Genomic DNA, 20,906 nt, shown 5'->3' with positions numbered 1-20,906 from the left:
TTTTAAATATGAAAATAAAATGTCTCTCCCTTTAAAAAGTAGGACTGTATACATATGTCTGGGACTTTTTATATTTAAGTCTTGTGTGGAAGGAGAGGGATAAACTAGCTAGAGATCACTCTTATACCTAAATTTTAAAAAAAATATGTAATTTGCATCACTATTTGACTAGAGGATAGTACAGACTATGAAGATCTTCATAAACCAAAACCACCCTTTTCATTGTAAACACACTAACCAATACTCGTCCTCCAAAAATATAGCCCTTATTTCCAAGTACTGCACATGTGTGAGCTGCTCGAGGCTGTGGTGGAATTCCATTCTGTAAAGCATGCAAACAGAACACCATATTTGAAATTTTAGCCTTGAATGAACACAAAACTTCAAAAGGAGTGTTACAAAACTGTTAATGTAACAGTTACACGGCTACTTTACACATCATAAAAAGACTGATAAAAATTGTTCATGTAAATGAGTAGTTAAAAATACATTCTAAAAAGTACTGATTATATACAAAGGCCATTATTTAAGCATTACTGTCTCTGTAGTCTGTCTTTTCTCCTCACATATTAAAGATTTCTTTGTCCTCATCAGTCATTTTGGCTTAGGAGCGGCAAAATAATGACTAACTAGTTTCATTAAAGATAGTAGAGGATTTTCAGAGCCAAATTAGCAATGATAAATAGCTATCCTTAGGAAAGCAAGTAGGCCTGAAAGTCCTCTGGCTCCAGGTTGGTAGGTGGCGCAGTGGAGAGAGCACTGGCCCTGGAGTCAGGAGGACCAGAGTTCAAATCTGACCTCACACTAAACACTTGACACTAGCTGTGTGACTCTGAGCAAGTCACTTAAACCCACTGCCTAGCAAAAAGAAAAAAAAAGAAAAGAAAGTACAAAGGGCACTGAGAGTCTCACCTAAAATAAACCACCAATATGGGAAAAGGCAAAGTTTAAAGACTGTTTCACCTTCAACTGGGAAGGACAAATGGAGGGTGTGCTCAAAATACTTTGGTCATTTCTTACTATGAATGTTTACAGATCTGCTTTGCATGATTTGTTTTTTTAATGGACTTTGTTACATAAAGAGAAACATTGGGGAGGCTAGGTGGTACAGTGAATAGAGCACTGGCCCTGGAGTCAGGAGCAGAGCCAAGTTCAAATCTGGCATCAGACACATAACACTCACTAGTTGTGTGACTCTGGACAAGTCACTTAACCCCAACTGCCTTGCCAAAAAAAAAAAAAAAGGAAAAAGAAACACTTTCTAGAATTCTGTTAAACTGAAGTATCACTATAATCAAAGGGCAGGAAAAGATGATGAAACCTCTTTAAAAATCTTTTCTTCAGGGGCAGCTAGGTGGTGCAGTGGATAGAGCACTGGTCCTGAAGTCAGGAGGACCTGAGTTCAAATTTGACCTCACAACAAACACCTGACACTAGCTATGTGACCCTGGGCAAGTCACTTAACCCCAACTGCCTTAAAAAAAAAATCTTTTCCTCAAAAAAAAATTAAACTCATTTGTGAAAGAATTTGTTGCCTTCCACACTACTGATAAAGGTACTCCAGTGAACTACTTTGTACTAATGATAATCCAACTAAGATCTAAATTATCCATTAGAAAATGAGATTTGATGAATTGTTACTATAAAATAGAAAAATAAATAATGGATATAAATAAAGCTAATGAATATAAAATTAAAGTTGATTTTACTCACTTTAATTTCTGGCTGAAACCAAGTCTGTGTGTTTGTATCAAAAACATGGACATCATTATGCCAACCCCAGAATATCTGTCCTTCCTAAAACAGAAAAAAAAAGTAAAGAATATTTTACTTCTTATAAAACCCTTAATTTATGAATATATAAGACAAAATATAAATAATCAAATTATTATTATGGTCATAAAACCAATGACTATATAAATTTTAAAAACAGAACAGGCACTATATAAAAATGGACTTTTTAACATATTACTTATTCAACTGCCTTTTTTCAGTTTGGAAGAGGCTACTAAGCCAACTGTTTTGATCAAGTCTTCCCTAAGAAAGGGATGTAGAGAATCAAACATTTATCTGATGAATTTAGTCTGAATGAGAACAGGATCATACAATTTCAATAGGAAAGGACCTCAGAGGCCATTTTATATGGCCTGTGTCTAATCAAGAATACCCTTTACAATATACCCAAATGATCATCCAGCCCTTGCTTAAAGACCTACAGTGAGGAGAAGCCCACTACCTCTCAAAGCCAACCATTCTACTTTTGGATAGCTCTAAACTTTTAGAAGTTTTGGGTTTTGGTGTTGTTTTTTTTTAACATCATAACTAAACAACACTTTTCAAGGCCCACCCATCGTTCCTAGGAGACAAGCAGAACACATCTTCTTTCTACACGACAGTCCTCCAAATATTCATAGAATTATTGGATTTAAAGCTCGAAGTGACCTCAGAGATCATATGGTCCAACTCCCTTATTTTACAGTGAGGAAACTCAGGCCCAGAGAAAGTAAGTGACTTGCCCAAAGCCACACAGGTAGTAAGCATCCCAGCTGGGACTTCAACCCAGGTACTCTGACTTCCAAATCCAGAACTCTTTCCACTACACCACGCTGCCAGCTATCATGTGCCCCCTAAGTCGTCTCTTCTCCAGGCTAAACATCCCCAGTTCCTTCCACTGATCCTCATAGGGCATGATCTTGAGGCCCTTCACCATCCTGGTCGCCCTCCTCTGGACGCTCTCCAGCTTATCAATGTCCTTCCTAAAATGTCTTCCCACAGCCTGGGTGCCTCAGACACACTAATACACTGTTGGTGGAGCTGTGAATTGGTCCAACCGTTCTGGAAAACAATTTGGAATTATGCGAAAAAAGTCACTAAACTGTTAATACTCTGCGACCATATACTAAATATTCATAGCCCCATTCTTTTTGGAAGCAAAAAACTGGAAACAAGGTGGGAACCCATCAACTGGGAAATGGCTGAACAAACTGTTATTGTATAAAAATGTAATGCAATATTATTGTGCCATAAGACATGGTAAACAGAGAGAGTTTGAAGAAATATGGTAAGATTTGTATGAACTGATGTTCATGTAAAGAAAACATAACCAGGAGAACATATACAATGACTATAATAATGTAAATGAAAACAACACTAAAAGGACGTTAATTCTAACTAATTGCAATGACCAACCTTGGTCCCAAAGAATAAATGATGAAACATAATTCCCCTCCCTCAGAAGAGATGAGGGAGTCATGGGAATGGGGGCTGGAGGGAGGGGAGGCAGGGAGACTAGGAATATGGAATCTTGCATATACTGCAAGCATGTCTTGGTGGGTCAGTTTTGTTTAACTGTTTCTTTCTGTTACAAGAGAGGACTTGGGGCTGGGGGTAGTATATCAGAAAATAACTGTGATGCAGAAAAACAAAAAGTTATCAATAAAACTTTAACAAAATAAAATGTGGTGCCCAAAACAAAACACAATACTCCAGATATAGCCTGATCATTACTGAACAGATATTATCACTCTGGTCCTGAACACTACACTTCTCTTAATGCAACTTAATATTACATTAGTATTTTTAGCCATACCACCCTACTGCCTATACACAAAGCCTTTGTGTTGCATAGGCCCTTAGATAAATGGACAGAGAAGTCAACTCCATACTCTGAAAATTACAAGCAAATCAAGTAAAAGTGAGTATCTAAGAAAACACTGGCTTCAGAAACTAAAAAATCCCTAGTGATTTCACTGAAGAAAAAAATATATTTATATTCAAACAATGAGGAATTAAAATCCTTTAAATTAAAAACTATAATATTATTTTTTAAAATCAATAAACTCTAAAAATTTGTCTTATAAATAATGATGTATTTAAAGATGATTCCCTTGCTCTAGAAGAAAGGGATGATTAGTCTTGCATCTTCATGTTCCTCAGGTACTAAGAAGGAGTCATTCCGGCTCATGAGTAAATCTAATGGCTAGAATACTACATCTGTTTAATGGTTATATGTGAGTAGATTCTTTCAGTTATAATAGTGCTACCATCTCTCTGCTTAGCAGCAATGTCTTTGAATGGCTTTTGAAACAAGAAAAACAAAAGTGCTTTGCAGCAGGTGTATCGGCCATCATCAGATTCAAATCTAGCTTCCAGGCAAAACTCTTATTGTCTAGAATACATGTTGTTAGTTCCCATGAATGAAAAGAAGGCCCACTGCTTCTGAATATATTAAGCCTCCTCTTAGAACAAATAAAAAAATACAGAGAGTAAAACTTCTTACCCAAGATGCATCATGAACATCAAAACAGTCTTGGAGTTCATTGTGTTTCCTACATCCATAACCACCAAAATATATTAACCTGAAAAGAAAAATATAACAATAGGACAATGGGTAGGAGTGAGATGGATGAAAGTTAACCAAACTCCTCAAAAACAGAGAAGGTTGTTAGTGATGAATTAAAACTATGGGAAATTATAGTCTATTAAATATTAGCCTTCATTTTCCTCCTAAACTCCAGTCTCATGTCACCAAATGCCTGATAATAACAACTACACATCCCAAAGAAATCTCAGACTCAAGAGATGCAAAACTGAAACTATCCTCTTTCCCCCCAAGGCTACCCGTTCTGATTTCTTTTCTGTTGAGGATACTACCATCCTCCCAGTCACCAAATTTACAATTTCAGAGTTTATCTTCAACTTTTCACTCTAAGGGACAGCTAGGTGGCGCAGTGGATAGAGCACTGGCCCTGAAGTCAGGAGGACTGAGTTCAAATGCGGCCTCAGACCAAACACTTGACACTTACTAGCTGTGTGACCCCGAGCAAGTCACTTAACCCCAGTTGCCTAACACAAAAAAAAAACCCAAAAAACTTTTCACTCTACCTCACTCCATACTGACAGTCACCAAGTCCCGTCAATTCTACCTCCACATCTCTGACATCTCTTCCCTTCCTTCCATTCACACCATAGATATCTTAGTTCAGGATCTCATCATCTCTCACCAGAACTATTGCATTAGGAACAAAAATGAACTTCTCTGTTTGGAATTTAAAACCCTTCATAACCTGGCTCCAAAGTCCCTTTCCAAAATTATACATTATTCCCCTTTGAGCAGCCTTCACTCCAACCAAACTGGTTTTCTTGCTGCTCCATACACATAACATTCCACCTTTCATTTCCGCCTCTGCATAAGCTAAACCCCATGCTTGAAATACACTCTTTTCTTATCTCTGACCTTTACTAAAAATTCAGCATGCTTTCCCCTGTACTATGTTTCCATCAAAGCTCAACTTGTGTCACCCCCTATGTGAGGCACATACTGAATAACACCCCAGCAGCAAATGCTTCACACCCAAAGTACCTAACACTTTGTATATTCTTATCCTTGAACATGTTATCTCCCCTAAAAGGATATGAACTCTTTGAGGTCAGGGACTGTTTATTTTTGTATCTGTATCTCCAGTACATAGCACAGAATCAATGCTTATTGACTGACTGAATGAAATCTTAAAGGACTGATACATACTATGTAAGGTTAAGGCAAGTTAAGCCTTGGAAATATGAAGTCAGAACATCTTTGTGACATCTAAGAGGAAACTTTTGTTGTTATTTTTTTTTATAAGCCTTCAGTGTCTAGAAAATCTCTTTGCAGAACACAGTAATTAACAACCCTACTTTACTGCTAGTACAACCGATGCAAGGTTATTTTTATATTACATGATAAAACTTAAAGCTACATGTCACATAGCTAGAGTCCACTAAAATAAATGTAGGCTTCTCCCTTTTATAATTGTCAAGCGTAGCACAATCAATTTCAAGGACTGGAAAGCCACTACCACATAGACCAGTTTTTCCTTAAAAAGGTAACTAAACCATCCTCAAGACTTCATTGGCCCAGGGTACCAAAGTTCAACTTATTAATGTAGCTTGTTGGTCTCCCAGGACACAAAATGCCCCATGCAAAAGCAGTCAGCTCTGCTGTTGTAATGGACTCCCTGCTGCCATTCAAGTCAAACCCTTGACTAGGTGTGTCTCTGTATGGAGATGTGAGCTATGAACTGAACATGTATATGTGCTGAGTATCCTTCCCACACGAGTTAATTAAATTTCCTTTAAAAAATATTATATAGTCTATGTGTGTCTCATTTTGTTCCAATCTTAAACATGAACTATGGGGCTGACCTGAGTCCGGTCTGGCCCAGAAACTGATAGGAAAGACAACATAGAGTAAGAGGATTCTGGGTGATCCCAAGAGTCTGGCATACTGTGGCTGTCATGCTTCTGGAGGCATACTATAAATCCTCTCAACTGGACGAGGACGCTACCACCAGGTGGGATTAGCAGAGTGGGTGCACATAGAGGCCGACAGGGAGAATAAAGGTACGGCCACAGCTAGCCTTTCCTATCTCTTGCTAATAGCCCTAGAAGAGCTGGATTACTAGCATAAGGAAAATTAAAGTTGTCTGGGGATTCAGCAATTAGAGATAGACACGTATATGCTCCAAGTAAGGGGTGGGGAACCTGTAGTCTTGAGACTGCAGGTTCCCTACCTCTGTTCTAGGTCTTTAAAAATCATATCCTGAGAGCGGAGGTGCCACTCATGGACCTTAGTCCATTTGGAGGATTTTTTACAAAATCTATGACAAGTGTAAAATGCCATTTGTTAAATTTTAATAACTTTGTATTTGGGAGTGATTGTAATCTCTAGGTTCCATACCCAGGGCAAGCCTAGGTCCTACCCCTAAAGGCTGTATAATTTGGGGATTGTCTAAAAACAGGGGTTTTGGGGGTTTTGCATTTTAAAAACATTTTTCCAATGTTTAGCAGTACCTGGCACATATTACACACTTAAATATTTATTAATTGATCAAAAATCTTTAGTGCAGGGCACTGAATACTTTGAAGCTTGAGCCTCTCTAGGATCTTAGAGGACTTTTCAGAATTTAGAATATGGACAGATGTGTCAAATTCACCTAAACTGATTTGCCAAGGACAAGCAAGTCTATGGAGGACAGGGAGAAAAGGATAATGGGTATAATCAGAGGAACCTCCCTTAATCTGCTCTAGCTAGAATTATACCATAGGACATACCTGGAGCTGGGTACCTTACAGTGACACATTTGCCCTTCCCTCTTCTGGTAGGCCATGCATGCTGGCTCAGTGCTGAAAGACAGTGCTTTAGAATGATGGCAGCAGAAGCCAAGAAAACCGGCTACTAAAGCCACAAAGAATCACCAACTCAGTATCCCTTAAAAGGAGTGACTGCCATCTCTTCCAAAGAGAGATCTGTTCTCTTCCTTTCTTTCTCCTGAACATGTGGCACATAATGCTCTTTACTCTAGAACTTCTCATAAGGGGTAAGGAAGAGGTATATTGCCCACCCCTAGAAGATACCGTGGCTTCAAATATGTGTACTGCTTGGGCAAGACTGAGCTGTGGCCTCTATCTGCCTCTTCTCTTTTGTATTTCTTTGACTGAACGTAAATGACTAAACATCAGCCCAGAGTTGGACTTTTTAGGAGTGACTAGCTCAGAACTTCTCCATCTCTCAATTGGTACTGGCACACTGTGAATGAGACGTTGCCCTACAGTGACCACAACACTTCTTGGTGAACATATTGGGAAGAGGAGGAATTCAACCCCTGGTCTTGCTTTCCAGAAGACAAAGGCTTTGAGGGAGCTACTCATAAACTGCAGAGATAGGGCAGCTAGGTATCACAGTGCATAGAGCTCCAGCCTTGGAGTCAGGAGGACCTGAGTTCAAATCCGGCTCAGACACTGGACACTTACTAGCTGTTGCCTAAATTGCATTAAAAAAAAAAGAGGATAGTCCCTGCCCTCAAGGAGCTAACATTCTAATGGGGAAGATGACACATAAAAGGAAGCAGAAAGGGGTGGGAAGAAGGGGAATGTGAATGGTGTTGAAGTCCTGAGAGTCAACAGCATAGGAGAGATGGGAATGAAGTATGGCCATCCAGAAAATGGAAGCCCCTAGAATGAACTCACCAATGGGAAACATAAGCTAGCGTGGTGGAAGATAATTCCAGGGTGAGAAGGCCCCAAGTGTTGAGGGAAGTTCTAGAGTGAGAAGGCAGCTGAATGATGGTGGCAAAGTCTGGGAGAGTAAAAATACAGCTGAGAAGAGAATGATACCAGAATACAAGGAACAGCAGAACCATTCAGGCTCTTGTCTGGGGGGGGGGGGGGCGGCTTATTGTATTATATAACAGCAGCCTTTTCTCAGATGAAGGAACTAGGCACTGGCATAGTGAGCATAACATAGGTCCCAGCAGAATGGGCTGTATCTGGATCATGGTGAAATGGGCCGTGGTGCGGGCCCCAGTGAAATAGAAAGTAATAAGGCTATTGGCATAGGCAGTAGTACAGGCAGGCTCATTGTAGCTAACTGATTATTATAATCTGAAATAAGATCCTTCCATACTGTTGCCAATATAGTGCTTTCAGTCAACGGACAACTACTTCCCAAGCAAGGCTTGGGAGACTAAAGGGTAGAATTACTGAAGATGTCTTGCTTCCTAAACACAGACAAGATGTAAAACTGTCACTGCATAACTACTAGTCTACAGAAAAAGGGACAGTCGCAGATCACACCATCACAGACTTAGAGCTAGAAGGGACCTAATCAATTTAAACAGTCACACTGCCTCACAAGGGCCTCGAAAGGGGCAGATACTTGGTATTTCTCCCAAAAGGTGCATAGTGAAGTGAAGTCAATGCCAATGGGCAGGAGAACACCGAATGGATGGTGGTACAGGGCTACATGCCGTCTTGGCTACCTACTACAGATGACCCTGACCCATGATGAAAACTGGTGACTCTGTTAATATCTACCATGTCATTCTGACGTTTCTAGTGCTGTTCCAGTTCATTATCACTGCTTTACATCAGAAGGCCACCAAGAATTATGCCTCACATCACTCCCACCACAAGGACTGCATTCCTTTATAGAGATGTTATATTGATTGTGGTCTTTTTTGTTATCTTTCAATTGTGCCTCTTCCTCCAGTGTTGCCTACAATAGGCTTTCCAAATCCTTCAAGTCAAGGTTGTCCACTAAGGCCATTTAGTGGAAGATTCCCCCAGGGTGACCTTTAGGACCTAGCCACCAAAGGTGAGGCATGATAAGAGCAATAGTTACTAAGGCTCGAAAGTTCCTGACATGTAGGCTAGGCAAGTCTTTCCCTAAAAAAGCACTGCAACAATTCTCAATACTTAATTATTCCAGGAGGGTAAAGCTCAAAACCACTGCTGGCGTTTCCAAGATGTATAAGACATAAAAAGTTCAATCCAAGAGTATTTGTGCTCCTCATTCTTGATGGGCTCCCAGCTACCATTCTAGTCAACACCCCTAACTAAGCACGTCTTTCTAGTGAGACAAGCTGAACCAAAGCTGTAACTTTGCTGAACAGCCTTTCCATACCAAGTAATGTTACTTTTATAAAATGTCATATGGTCAATAAGTGTTTCATTTCATTCCAATCCTGAGCTTGAATTATAGGCCTGACCTAGAACACCAAAGTTAGCTGGTCACCATCATACTCCTAGATAAAACAGTTGAGATAGTTCACAAAGATTCTTTTATCTACCTTCTAGAATGTTTAAAGAGGAAAAAAATCACCCTAACCAATTGTAACTAATGCTTATTCTTGAAGGTTCCATTACATAGCAAATAGATCCTCAGTCTAGGTATTGTAATTGTGGCTTCTGTTTTCAGAGACAATAAAAGTTGTTAATGATAGTACATAGAAATGGACATAGAGATGAAAAAAATTAGACTTGGATCAGCTCTTTTATCTTTCCCAAGTGTGGACAGAAGACAAATGAAGAGAAGATTCTTAGGATGGAATCTGGAAACCATTTAAAGCAGGAGTTCTTAACATAAGGCCTATGAACTTAAAATATCTGGATAACTGTATTTCAATATAATTGGTTTCCTTTGTAATCCTATATATTTCATTTTATGCATTTAAAAACATTATTCTGAAAAGGCATCCATAGGCTTTATCTGACTGCCAAAGGAATCCATGACATAAAAAAGGTTCTCTGATTTAAAGGCAGTAGGTGTGATAAAAACAAACTAGAAACCTTATAAGCAGAACACTCTAGAATTACTGGGTCTTTGAGTGTAGTATCCATCTGTCACTATCTTAACAGTGTTTTCCTTCTAAAACAAAATCTTTAGCTCTGTTTTGTGATGAATATATTATAAGCATGAGTTTTTTTAATGACTAATTTCAATCAACTAGATTTAAATAAAATCCATGTTAGCTGAAATACCATTATACCAAATTATTTAACACCAAGTAGCTGCTACCACCACTCCTATTTTCATGACTGTGAATTTTGTTCAGTGTTCAAATACATCCTATCATCTTTAACATCAATTTTAATTCCAATCACAAGCCTAAAGATTCTTACTTCAGTTGTTCTGCGGTTGTTGTTGTTTTTTGCCACGTGCTAAAATCCTTATTACAGAAATGCAATCAATAGTACAGTTAGACAAAACTTTTGAGAATTACCTGTCTTTATATACCCAGCAAGAAAGTTTGTCTCGTGGTGTAGGAGGCTGTCCTTTAAAGTCGATGATTTTTTCCCACTGGAATGTTCCATCTTTTGTTCGTAAATTAACAAAATACAGCTTTTAAAAAAAGAAGAACACCATTGGTACAATTCAATATACATTATATGTCATCCACAATCAAAATAGCAAATGGTAATAGATACATTTCTACCCTTTTCAATAAAATGGAAAACTAAAAATAGTAAGATTAATTAAAGGAAACAAAATAATCATCACAAATGAAACACATGAAACAGAATCTTTTCCCCCATGTTCTTGTCTTATGGAGATAACTTTCCAAAAGACATGGAGTAAAATCATAGTAAAAGAATATTTTAAATGCTTATCTTTAATGAATCATAGTTACACAGTTAAGCATTTATTTTATCTTAAAGTTTAAAAGTATCTTCAATTTTATAAGATGAAGTTTCTACATTAGATATTCGACTGGTACACTTCCTGAATTAAGCAATGTATTACTCGATTGCTGTATCCTTTGTCATCATATCCTCCAAAAATGTACAGTTTTCCATTAATGCAAGCACCACAACTTCCTGACATGGATGTAGGGAGTTCTCCTTCCATGAGGTGCATTGTCCTGCAGCAAAACAACATGGAATTCCGTAATTTTCCAGAAAGACAAACAAAAATATACCATAAACTCCATCAATCATTTCATCAAAACGCACTAAAAATTTTACTTTGTAAAATATTGTAAAGTTCCATAGCAAATCAGACATATGACAAAGCATCAAACATATGAAAGATGAAAAAAGTTGAAAAATTATAAAAATAGAGACCTGAGAAAAAGGAAGAGTTGAACATTTGCAAAAACAGTACAGATACAGTCTTACAGCATTTAACCAAATTCTACAATAGTTACTACAAAAGTTGACATTCTGCATGATTTAAAACATATATAGCTTACCACAAACCATTGTCAATTTCATAGATCCAAATTTCATCATTAGGCAAATACACTTCATTGTCTTCAATAGACTAAAAACATAAGATATATAAAAGACACATTTGTCAATTAAGTACAACACACATTACTAATGTTATTGGGCATGAAAACTGATGGGCAAAGTACAAACTAGAATGAGATATATAAAAATCATCATGTGGAGTTTTAAACATAAAACACTCAAGGAATAAAAGAAAAAGGATAAGTGTTCTTTAAGAGACAGTGGATAGACCGCCAGTCTGAAGTACGTAGAAAATCAAGTGGTCTCATGTAAGAAAAGCTTCTGGGAAAATACATCTGAGAAGAGACCTCAACAGAGAAATTTGAGGTGGAGATGCTATTTAGAGCAAGGAACCAAAAAGTCAGTATGGAAGGTAATGGCTAAAAAGGGTATAGTACATTCTGACTTACAGGAGGTAAATATGAAAGGGAAGATAGTAAGAATATTATGGCCCAGGAGGGACATGCTTGATGAACTAATCGGCTCATCCAAATGTTTATTGTGAAAGATATATAATACCAAACAAACAATAATCTGGAGTTTAATTTTTTTTCCCAGACGGCAACCAAGAACCCTCTAAAACAAGCAGCTAACATGAAACATGAAAAAAATGATTAGCATAAAGTAGGAGTCTAACATTTCATTTAAGTTGCACATTTAAGAAAAGTTATAGGAGCTACATTAGAATCTTCAGGAACAATCATTTTAGAAGGCAGAGGTCACTATACTAAAAATTATACAGGACAATGACAAAAAAAGCTTTTGCTGCCATAACTACAAAAATAAATGAAACTTCAGAGTATTTTTTGTGATTTCAAATACAGCTTCAGATTTTGTCTGTCATACAGTTATCAAGAGGCTCAAACTTTTACATTTTTTAAAATACTTTTTTACTAAGAAAAATTGTGCTCATTTAATTCACCTAAAATCTAGTTACTGCTGCTTTCCTATTACATTTCACCTGTGGAATATCCCTCCACAATGTCCAGCAGCAGTCATTCAGAATGTTTGGAGTTAACCCGCCCTAGTTTGCTTTCCACTGTGGTAATTTTTTTTAATGGAAGCATTCCCCATATTCATGCCTATTAGAAGCTAGGTTTTCTAGGAATCCAAATAATAGATACTGATTTATGTTACGTGCCGCAACTCTACAGACTTACAGATCACTGACAACTTTTTGGTCATTTTTCTATCTTGTAGTTTCACGAACTTTCATCACTTTCCTTATTTAAGGACCTTAACCTATTTCTTCTCTGACTTTAGCTTTATTGATTCCTAGAAATTTATTTTTCAAATAATGAAAATCTACACTATTTTGATCCAATACCTTGATAAACCTGATAAACCAAAGCTTAATGTGCAATGATTCCAAGAAAACTTTTTCAAAGAAAATGATGACTTACTACATTTTTTCCCCTTGGAATCAGTGCTTTCCAGGATTTCTTAATGTCCACACTGCCCCATTTATAAATAAAGCAGTAACATTTTATATATCCAAGTTGTAATTCTAATCACTTTTAGCACCCTCTAGATATCTCAAGACTACTTTTCATACTCGGTGTTTTCTCAAGAGAAGCTTCCTATTTTAAACATATTTTGGTACTCTTCTTGCAGGAGACTCCATGAAGTCTAGAAGCTTAAAAGTTCAGCTTCATTCTGGAATAAGTTAAGATCAGCACACGTGCCTACATCAGTATAGGCACTTCAACATTAATGAGTAATCATGAACAAAATCATTTAGGTCTGCTTAACTTATTAGATAAGGTTCTGAGGATATAAGGATATTTCAAATGGGCAATCACCACCATCATGCTCGCCCATATTATGATGCTGAGCCTTATTATTACAGTTGGAATGCTCAGGTTCATTATCACCCAAATACTAAGTCACTGGAAGTTTTGGTACAAATAGTTCTTCAATTAATAAAAGAGGTCTTAATGCTTTGAATGGTAGCTTTGAATAATATATTTATGTGTTAAGCAAAAAGGGCAATATGTTGAATGGTTTTTTTGTTCTTCCACATCAAGGAAGCCACAAATAGCATGTACTAGGAGCCATGCATCTTGCCAGTTAGTATTCTAACAAGAATGATATAGCCCAAGTCAGAATAAAACCTTAACCTGGCAACTATTTTACAACCAAAACAAAGTTCATATGGTTTCTCAATTAAAGGTTTCATCTCTAAGATTCGTTAGCTCACTAGACACAAGACTAATACCAACATCTACAAAACACTTGAGAAAAGAGGATTAGAAACAATAATGATGGTTTACCAAACAATGCCTGGCACAAAACTGTCAAGCAAGATAGGATACAATGAAAAGAACCCTCACTCTGAACCCACAAGATCTGGGCTCTACCTCTAAAACTTGGTACCTGAGTGGTCTTAGACAAGTCACTTTGAGTGCAACTGAGCCTTAGTTTCCTCATCTGTAAAATGAGGGAGTTGCAAAAGTCACTAAACTGTTAATGTCTTTTGACCAAGTAATACCATTACCCCAGAGATTAAAAAAAAAAAAGGAAAAGGACTTATATGCACAAAAATATTTATACCAGCTCTTTTTGTACTGGCAAAGAGCCAGAAATTTAGGGGGTACCTATCTATTAGGAAATGACTAAACAAACTATGGTATATGAATGTAATGGAATACTATTGTGCCATAAGAATTGATAAAAGTGATAGTTTCAGAGAATCCTGGAAAGACTTGTATGAACTGGTACAAAGTGAAATGAACAGTCAGGAGAACAATAACATTAACATTGTAAAGACAACTTTGAAAGACACAAGAACTCCGATCCATGCAATAATCAACCACGACTCCAGAGGAATAAAATAAAATAAAAATTTTAAAAACAGGATGAAAGCTTAGACTAGATGGTCTATGAGGTTCCTTTGAGCTCTAGAGCTATGATTTTATAACCTGAAGTTCTAAAAATATTCTGCTACATATTTAGAATTTTGATGCATGACTAAACTTGCATCAACATGTCTTAGCCTGCCCTGCCACATAGCACATAAACTGAGATTTCACATAAGATGCAAGAACATGTCAACTAGTTGAGTTCTCATATACCCACATCCTTGCCCTGCCCCACAACTAAACTATAGTTTATGACTTCATCGTATTACATAGTTCATATTCAAATTCACACACCTCTCAATAAAAGTAAGTGGTAAAGAAATTCTGGTTGCATTTTTTAAATTCAGAATCAAAAAAATACATATAAAACATCAACCAATTTCCATGGGACAAAATGTATGTTGAATAGTATGCTGAACTAAGTATAAAATTGTTGGGTTTGATTTCTAAGACATTTTAAGAAATTGCAAGATGTCATAAAAACATTATAAGGCTAATTTTCTAATATTTAAGTCTCTTATTTCTTTGTTAGCCGATAAGAAAAATAGTATTTTGAACTTGTAGCAAGATGTTTCAAGAGTGATACAAAAACTGAGCTAAGAAGAGCAGTTGCTTTAAAAGAATGATTAATCACTTGCTCTAAAACTGAAATACCGCTGACGCAGGAACAGCAGTTTTAGACTGTAATTTAGAATATAAATCAAGATACCATAGCATACATATTAACTTTTTAAAATTCACTTTGAGTATTACCTAATTTCTGTCTAAATTCACAATATAATATACAAAGATATGTATATTTATGCAAAATATTTTCTACACTAAAGTGTTAGAAAGTCTTTGTTATCAAAAGAAAACTCTTCCTGAATGTCATAACTGACAGAACTTTTATCAATTCAGTGATGTGTAGAATTTGCAAGGTATATTGAATCATGTATACCTTTTCCCCACAGTAATGCTAGCAGTAAAGTTCTTACCAACTTCAATAATGTGTAAAGGATCATAAAGAGCAAGGGATAATCATAACGTTTCCCTTTTGTTTTTGAAGTCCCAGCACTTAATGTGGCACACAATGAGTGCTTAATTAGTGCTTGTATTGATTGGCTGACTGATAACCAGTATAATTTGTTTTGTACAGTACCTTTCCCTTACCTTTAGAGGGCACTGCAGTTTTGAAGCCCGGTGACCTAGAGAACTAGCTTAGTCCTGTGTTGTTCCCTGCTTAAAGAATACTTTGAGAGGAGATATTCAGGGATAGAGGTGAATCTAATTTAGTCCAAGTCACCTACAGCCTTCCTATGACTTATTCTAGGAAAAAAACAAAAAACGAAGTAACTGGAGCAACTCAGGAATCCTTTAAGCAATGATGATCTAGATAGCTTTCTCAAACTCTGGTCTAAGGACACCTTTACATTCTTATAAATTGAGGATCCCTCAATGTTTTTTGTCTATGTGGGTTATATTTATCAATATTTACTATACTAGAAATTAGAACATCTTAGTTATGAAAACAGTTTTGACCTTGAGGACTCCCTGAAAGGGTCTTAGAGGTTCCCCAGATCATGGTTTGAAAACTGCTGACCTAGATCAGTCGTAGGCAACTTATATTGCTCCAGTGGCACTGAATTCTTGTTGACATTCTTAACATTCCTCCTATGTACTTCTCTTTGCTTTTTCCCCTCTTATTATTACTTCTTTGTTTCATTCCTCTCCTGCTTATATCTTAGTCCCTGCTAATAACATCTATAGGCATTCCTTAACCCTACAAAGCTACAGATTCATGATCTAAACTCAGAAGCTATTCTGAAAGGACCTGTATTCCTGAATTGAATTTGTATACCAGGTGACTTCTAAATTCAATCAGCCCATACGAAGGAGCTAGTAGCTGACACAACCTTTCAGGTGAGATACAAAATACAAACCCTTATCATTTAGGAAACAGTGTGGGGATCGAGAAATATTTTATTAAATTAGCTTGGTGTATGTACTACCAAGGCAATTTCAAGTGAAAACTTCTTTCTCAGTTTGATTTCTAAAGTATCAAAAATCAATTACCAAATTAAGGTTCACTTCCCTTTGATTCAGAATGATGGAGCCCCATAGCCTTAAAAATATTTCTTAACAAACATGAGGTCTGGCTATCTTTAGGAATGGAATCCCTCCCCCAAGGGAGCAGCCACAGAAACTTGGCAGAATAGGAATGCCACACACAGATGTTACCCAAAGATCCCCAGGATTCCAGGGGTTTTAATTCTGGAAACAATTTGCTTCTGCCAAAAAAGCCACATAGCCAAGATACAGAGAAGAGAGAGACAAGCAAAGGACCGTGGCCTGCACTGATTCCTCCACTTCTTCTGCTAAATCAGCATGGAATGGAGGCACTAAGTGCTACCCCTCTGACAAAAAGCAGGCAAAGCAAATGGATCTAAGACCCACAGCAAGGGAGAATATGGAGGAAGGGGGGAGAGATACAACTGGGCATGGTGAAAACTACCAGAATCCAGGCCACAAGCCTTGTTATCTTCCCCTGGTGGGGAGGAAGGCAGGGAATTCACACACCCTTCCTCACAGCAGCTATTACAACCAGAAAAGGAAAGTTTGTTTCTGTAAATGCTTACTTGCATTACCATAGTGTTTGAATTTGCTATTAGAATGGATGATCATGGTGATTTGGTTAAAAACCTCTTAAGTATACAGCTGGGGATGGAGAGAAACCAATTCAAACAGGAGAGGAGACTTCTCTCAATTTAAACTGAGGTGGAGGAGTAGCCAATTAGAGAATTTCTGTAGTAATCAGTAGATATCCATCACCCAGACTGCTTCGAACCTGAAGAGCCTTAATAAGGAAATATGCCAGTAGCAGCACTTACTCAGGTAATCACACTTGCCAGAATGGCCAGCCAAAATTCCATCTGGCTACAGGAAGAAAAACATTTCGTAAAGGGTACAATATCAAATTATGTTTGAAAGAAATTTTGATTTGGCCATCTGCCATCTTAACACTCTGTACGGATGTAGTCTTTTTCAAATATTGATTTTAAATAGTAACTATCTAATGTGTTTCCATGAAACAGAAAGGTTGACATCAGATCACAGATTTGTCATAGGTTGTATGACCTGTCGGCATGTCAAGTTTTAACATGAATTCTATACAACAAAAGGGTTCTCTTGGGATTCTCAAAAAGCTAAAATAAAAATGCTGACAAGAAAAATACATGGCATACAACCATCTAGTAACACCCGAGAAAATAAAGTGGGGCCTAGAAATTTTTTAAAATTTTCGACTTCAATCACAGTTCTGAGAGGTTGTGGGACTCGGCAACAATTGTACAATACTGTGGTCCTGCTGCTGTACTCTAAGGCCGAGTCAATTTTTGATGCAGAGAAGTTACTGGCTCTGGAAGAGGTGGCTGAGAGGAGAACCAACACTGTATAAAGAGAAAGAAAGGAGGGAAAACTGAGGGTTACGGAAGAGGTTAATGAGAACGGTGGGGGAATAGTGGCAAGACCACCACAAATGGTGGAGATAAAGTAATAAAAGGAATGGAGCATGGCACAGTGTAGAGCACTTTGTCCTGGAAGTCTAGGGACCCGGGTTCAAGTCCTGATTCTTAGGAGTTACTAGCTGGGTGCCCTTGGGCACGTCCTTTCACCTTTGCGAGCCTCAGTTTTCTCATCTGTAAAATGAGAAGGTTAAGGTAGTCTATCTCAAACTCCCTTCCAGGCCTGCACTACAATTAAACGCCTTGGTGTGCCTAGCTTAGCGGGGGAGGCCGGTGCAGAGGCGTCAGAGAAGAGGCAGGCAACCCGGTTTTTCCAGGGGAAAGACCCTCCACAGTGCATCCAAACTTGAGGACCGGTAGCCGGGGTTAAGGTGCCTGTGCCCACTTCCACGCCGGCAGACTTAGAAGGGACCACACTCCGGGGTTCCCCGCCACCACCTGAGCGGGTGCTGCGTGCCTCCACCTCCGCACCCCCCACCTCGGCCTGGAGCGGCCCAGCGTGCTCCCGCTCCTCCCCCTTCCCGCGCCCTCCAGGAGCCGCCCGTGAGTACTCTGCTACCCGCACTGGGCCCAGCGAGCTCGGCGCGCTGCCCCTCCCCCGCCTCCGCGCCCTCCAGGGGCGGGCGGGAGCGTTCGGCCTCTCTCCCCTCCCCCGACCCAGAGCCTTCCAGGAGCCGGGCGAGCGTGCTCCTTCACCCCCGCCCCTCCTACCCACCAGGGCTGCTCCCACGCTCTCCCCGCCCCCCTTTCTAATCTCCACCCCTCCCCCTCGCCCTGGGCCGGCCTGAGCGGGGCCCCCTCCCCCGCTCCACTCCGAGCACTGGGCTGGCCCTGCGCACTTCCCCCCCCATCCCCGCCCCTCACACCCAACCCGGGCGGGCCCAAGGGCGGCCTCTCCGCCCCTCCCACCGAGCGGCCTCGGAAGGTCAGGGCTCCTGGCGCCCTAGTCCCCTTACCACATATCCTCCCCAGACGTAGAGGAAGTTCCCGTCCACTACAGCGCAGTGTCCACTCCGCTCCTCCGCCACACAGTACCGTTCGGCCGCCGCCGCCATCCTTCGCTGGACCTGGCCTGGGGTGGGGGGCAGCGCTGCTCAATACCTCACTCCCCTTCCACTGAGAGCGACCTGTTTGGGGGCTCGCTTCTCCACACAGGGAAGGACGGAAAGCGGGAAGGGTCTAACCTGCGGGAGGCGGAAGTGGTCCGTTTCCCTTCCCCGCACTGCTCCCGCGAAGCGATGGGCCGCGTTTGGAAGCGCTGCACCGTGACCCCGGGAGCAGCCGCGGCGCAGGGAGGCTCAGCGCCTCCGGGAAATGGAACGCCACGACCACCGTCCTGCCTGGGCACCTGCTCCAGAGCTGGCTTGCGCTGCCCACCGGCGGAGTGGGCGCTGCTTGTTACTAAGTATCGAGAGCTAGGCGTCTGCGTCGCTCCAGGCCGTGCGAAGCGCGCTCACCGGCTGCCCTCCCCCAACACGCACCCCCCCCCAGCTAAAATCTCCCCTTTGATGAAAAGCTTTTCCTGATCCTTAGGCTGGCGTCTCCCCTCTGCAGACTCTCTCCGCTTTGTCCCCCGCCTCTCGTTTGCATGTGCTTGGTAGCGCTGCCTTTCGCCTTTATGTATACCCCCAGCGCTTACTTAAGGTAGCCAATTAGTGAGCGCTCGCGGACTGACCTGTGTGCCTGCTCTCCACAACCTTTAACGTCCCTATTTTGCATATGAGGGAACCGGCTGAAAAAGTTTAAATAGGTTTATCCAGGAAGTGTAGCCACCTGTGTAGGAAGTGTATCAGGCGGCATTTGACTCCAGGTTCTCTTCTATTACGCAGGACCCAAAGTTCTGGAATCTCAACTTTTTCTTACCCGAGGCTGTTGCCCCACAAGGGTATCAAACTTGAACGTGTACTTTCATTAGCTTTTCTAACATTGGCTGTTGAAGATTTAGTGACTGGGAAGGTAGCTAAGGCCATAATGCACTGCTTTGAAACTTAAAGCATATAAGCTCTAATACTCGATCATGATAAAACTTTGGATCTCCACTTGTACTTTCTTAGACTACCAAATGGCTTGATACCGTTTGTAGTCCAGTGATTTAGAAAGATACTATTCAATAGAATACTCTTTTTGCTTAACAGATATACTTGATATTCAATATGCCATCAGCAGTAAGAACTACCTCAATGAAGTACTTACCTCTTAAGAACTACCTCAGTCAACAAGTTAAGTGCTTATTTGGTAAATACTATGGATTTGGCACCATATATTGAATGAAACTACAAAAACATGAAACACGGACCTGGGAAACCAAAGATGTGCATCTTAGAAGACCAAAGAATAATCATATCTCACCCACTTTGAATGGCTAGCTGTGGAATGTGTACCCTTGTAAAGATCAATGAAAAAAAATTATGGTATTTTTTCTGTTTTAAAGGGACCAAAATTTTAGTACGGGACATATCTTAAAGGTATGAGTGACTGATCACCTCGTTCACATTGAAAAAACACAACATAGTGTTTGTCACCTAGCTATTATAAAGTAGACTCTTGCTTGTCTATTATGGGCCAGGGCTGATTCGTTCAAGATAGAAATTAAATAAAACACTTGTTTTATTTTACATTTAACAAATTACATATTAATTTAACAAATTAACATATCACATTTAACAAGTGGAAGTCTACATGATAGCATGGAAATTATATTCAGCGAAGATACAGCTTCCCATACATTGCTATACGGAGATGCTTCCAGTCAAATAAATCAGCTCCCAGGGAAGAATCTAAATGGCAAAGAGAAAGGAAGCACTGGAATCTAGCTCTACCCCCATACTGCAGAATTCAACAGATGGAATTCTGATTGGAAAAGCCAAGAAGTCACAGTTGATCAGACAGGTCTGCAGACAGGACAAGCTGGCAAGATCATAAAGCATCTGTGGTGAAGAGCATTCCTGGTGCCCAGAGACTGAGAGGGCTGAGACAGAGCACTAGAAAGAGA

At 39.6% G+C, this 20,906-nt stretch overlaps 1 protein-coding gene across 2 annotated transcripts in view; it reads right to left on the bottom strand.

Annotated features, from left to right (window-relative positions):
• KLHDC1 (kelch domain containing 1) overlaps window positions 1-19,652 on the bottom strand; it is a 73,707-nt gene extending 54,055 nt beyond the window's left edge. Inside the window, exons 1-8 of one of the 2 annotated variants that reach the window (XM_078151564.1) lie at window positions 19,590-19,652; window positions 18,871-18,986; window positions 11,511-11,581; window positions 11,063-11,180; window positions 10,542-10,660; window positions 4,280-4,358; window positions 1,714-1,797; window positions 239-322 (exon numbers count right to left, since the gene is read on the bottom strand). In XM_078151564.1, the coding sequence (XP_078007690.1) occupies window positions 239-322; window positions 1,714-1,797; window positions 4,280-4,358; window positions 10,542-10,660; window positions 11,063-11,180; window positions 11,511-11,581; window positions 18,871-18,969 (654 nt within the window). In that variant the 5' untranslated portion in view covers window positions 18,970-18,986; window positions 19,590-19,652. Of the gene's footprint in view, window positions 1-238; window positions 323-1,713; window positions 1,798-4,279; window positions 4,359-10,541; window positions 10,661-11,062; window positions 11,181-11,510; window positions 11,582-18,870; window positions 18,987-19,589 lie in introns of those variants that run through there. The other variant, XM_078151565.1, reaches the window with a different exon arrangement.
• Between the last annotated feature and the right edge of the window lie 1,254 nt (window positions 19,653-20,906).

The sequence above is a fragment of the Phascolarctos cinereus genome, unplaced genomic scaffold (genome assembly GCF_003287225.1).
Source record: "Phascolarctos cinereus isolate Bilbo 61053 unplaced genomic scaffold, phaCin_HiC Scaffold_3;HRSCAF=262, whole genome shotgun sequence".
Classification (NCBI taxonomy): Eukaryota; Metazoa; Chordata; class Mammalia; order Diprotodontia; family Phascolarctidae; genus Phascolarctos; species Phascolarctos cinereus.
Note: the sequence above shows the minus strand (reverse complement) of the source record. Positions and strands in the feature narration are given on the sequence as shown.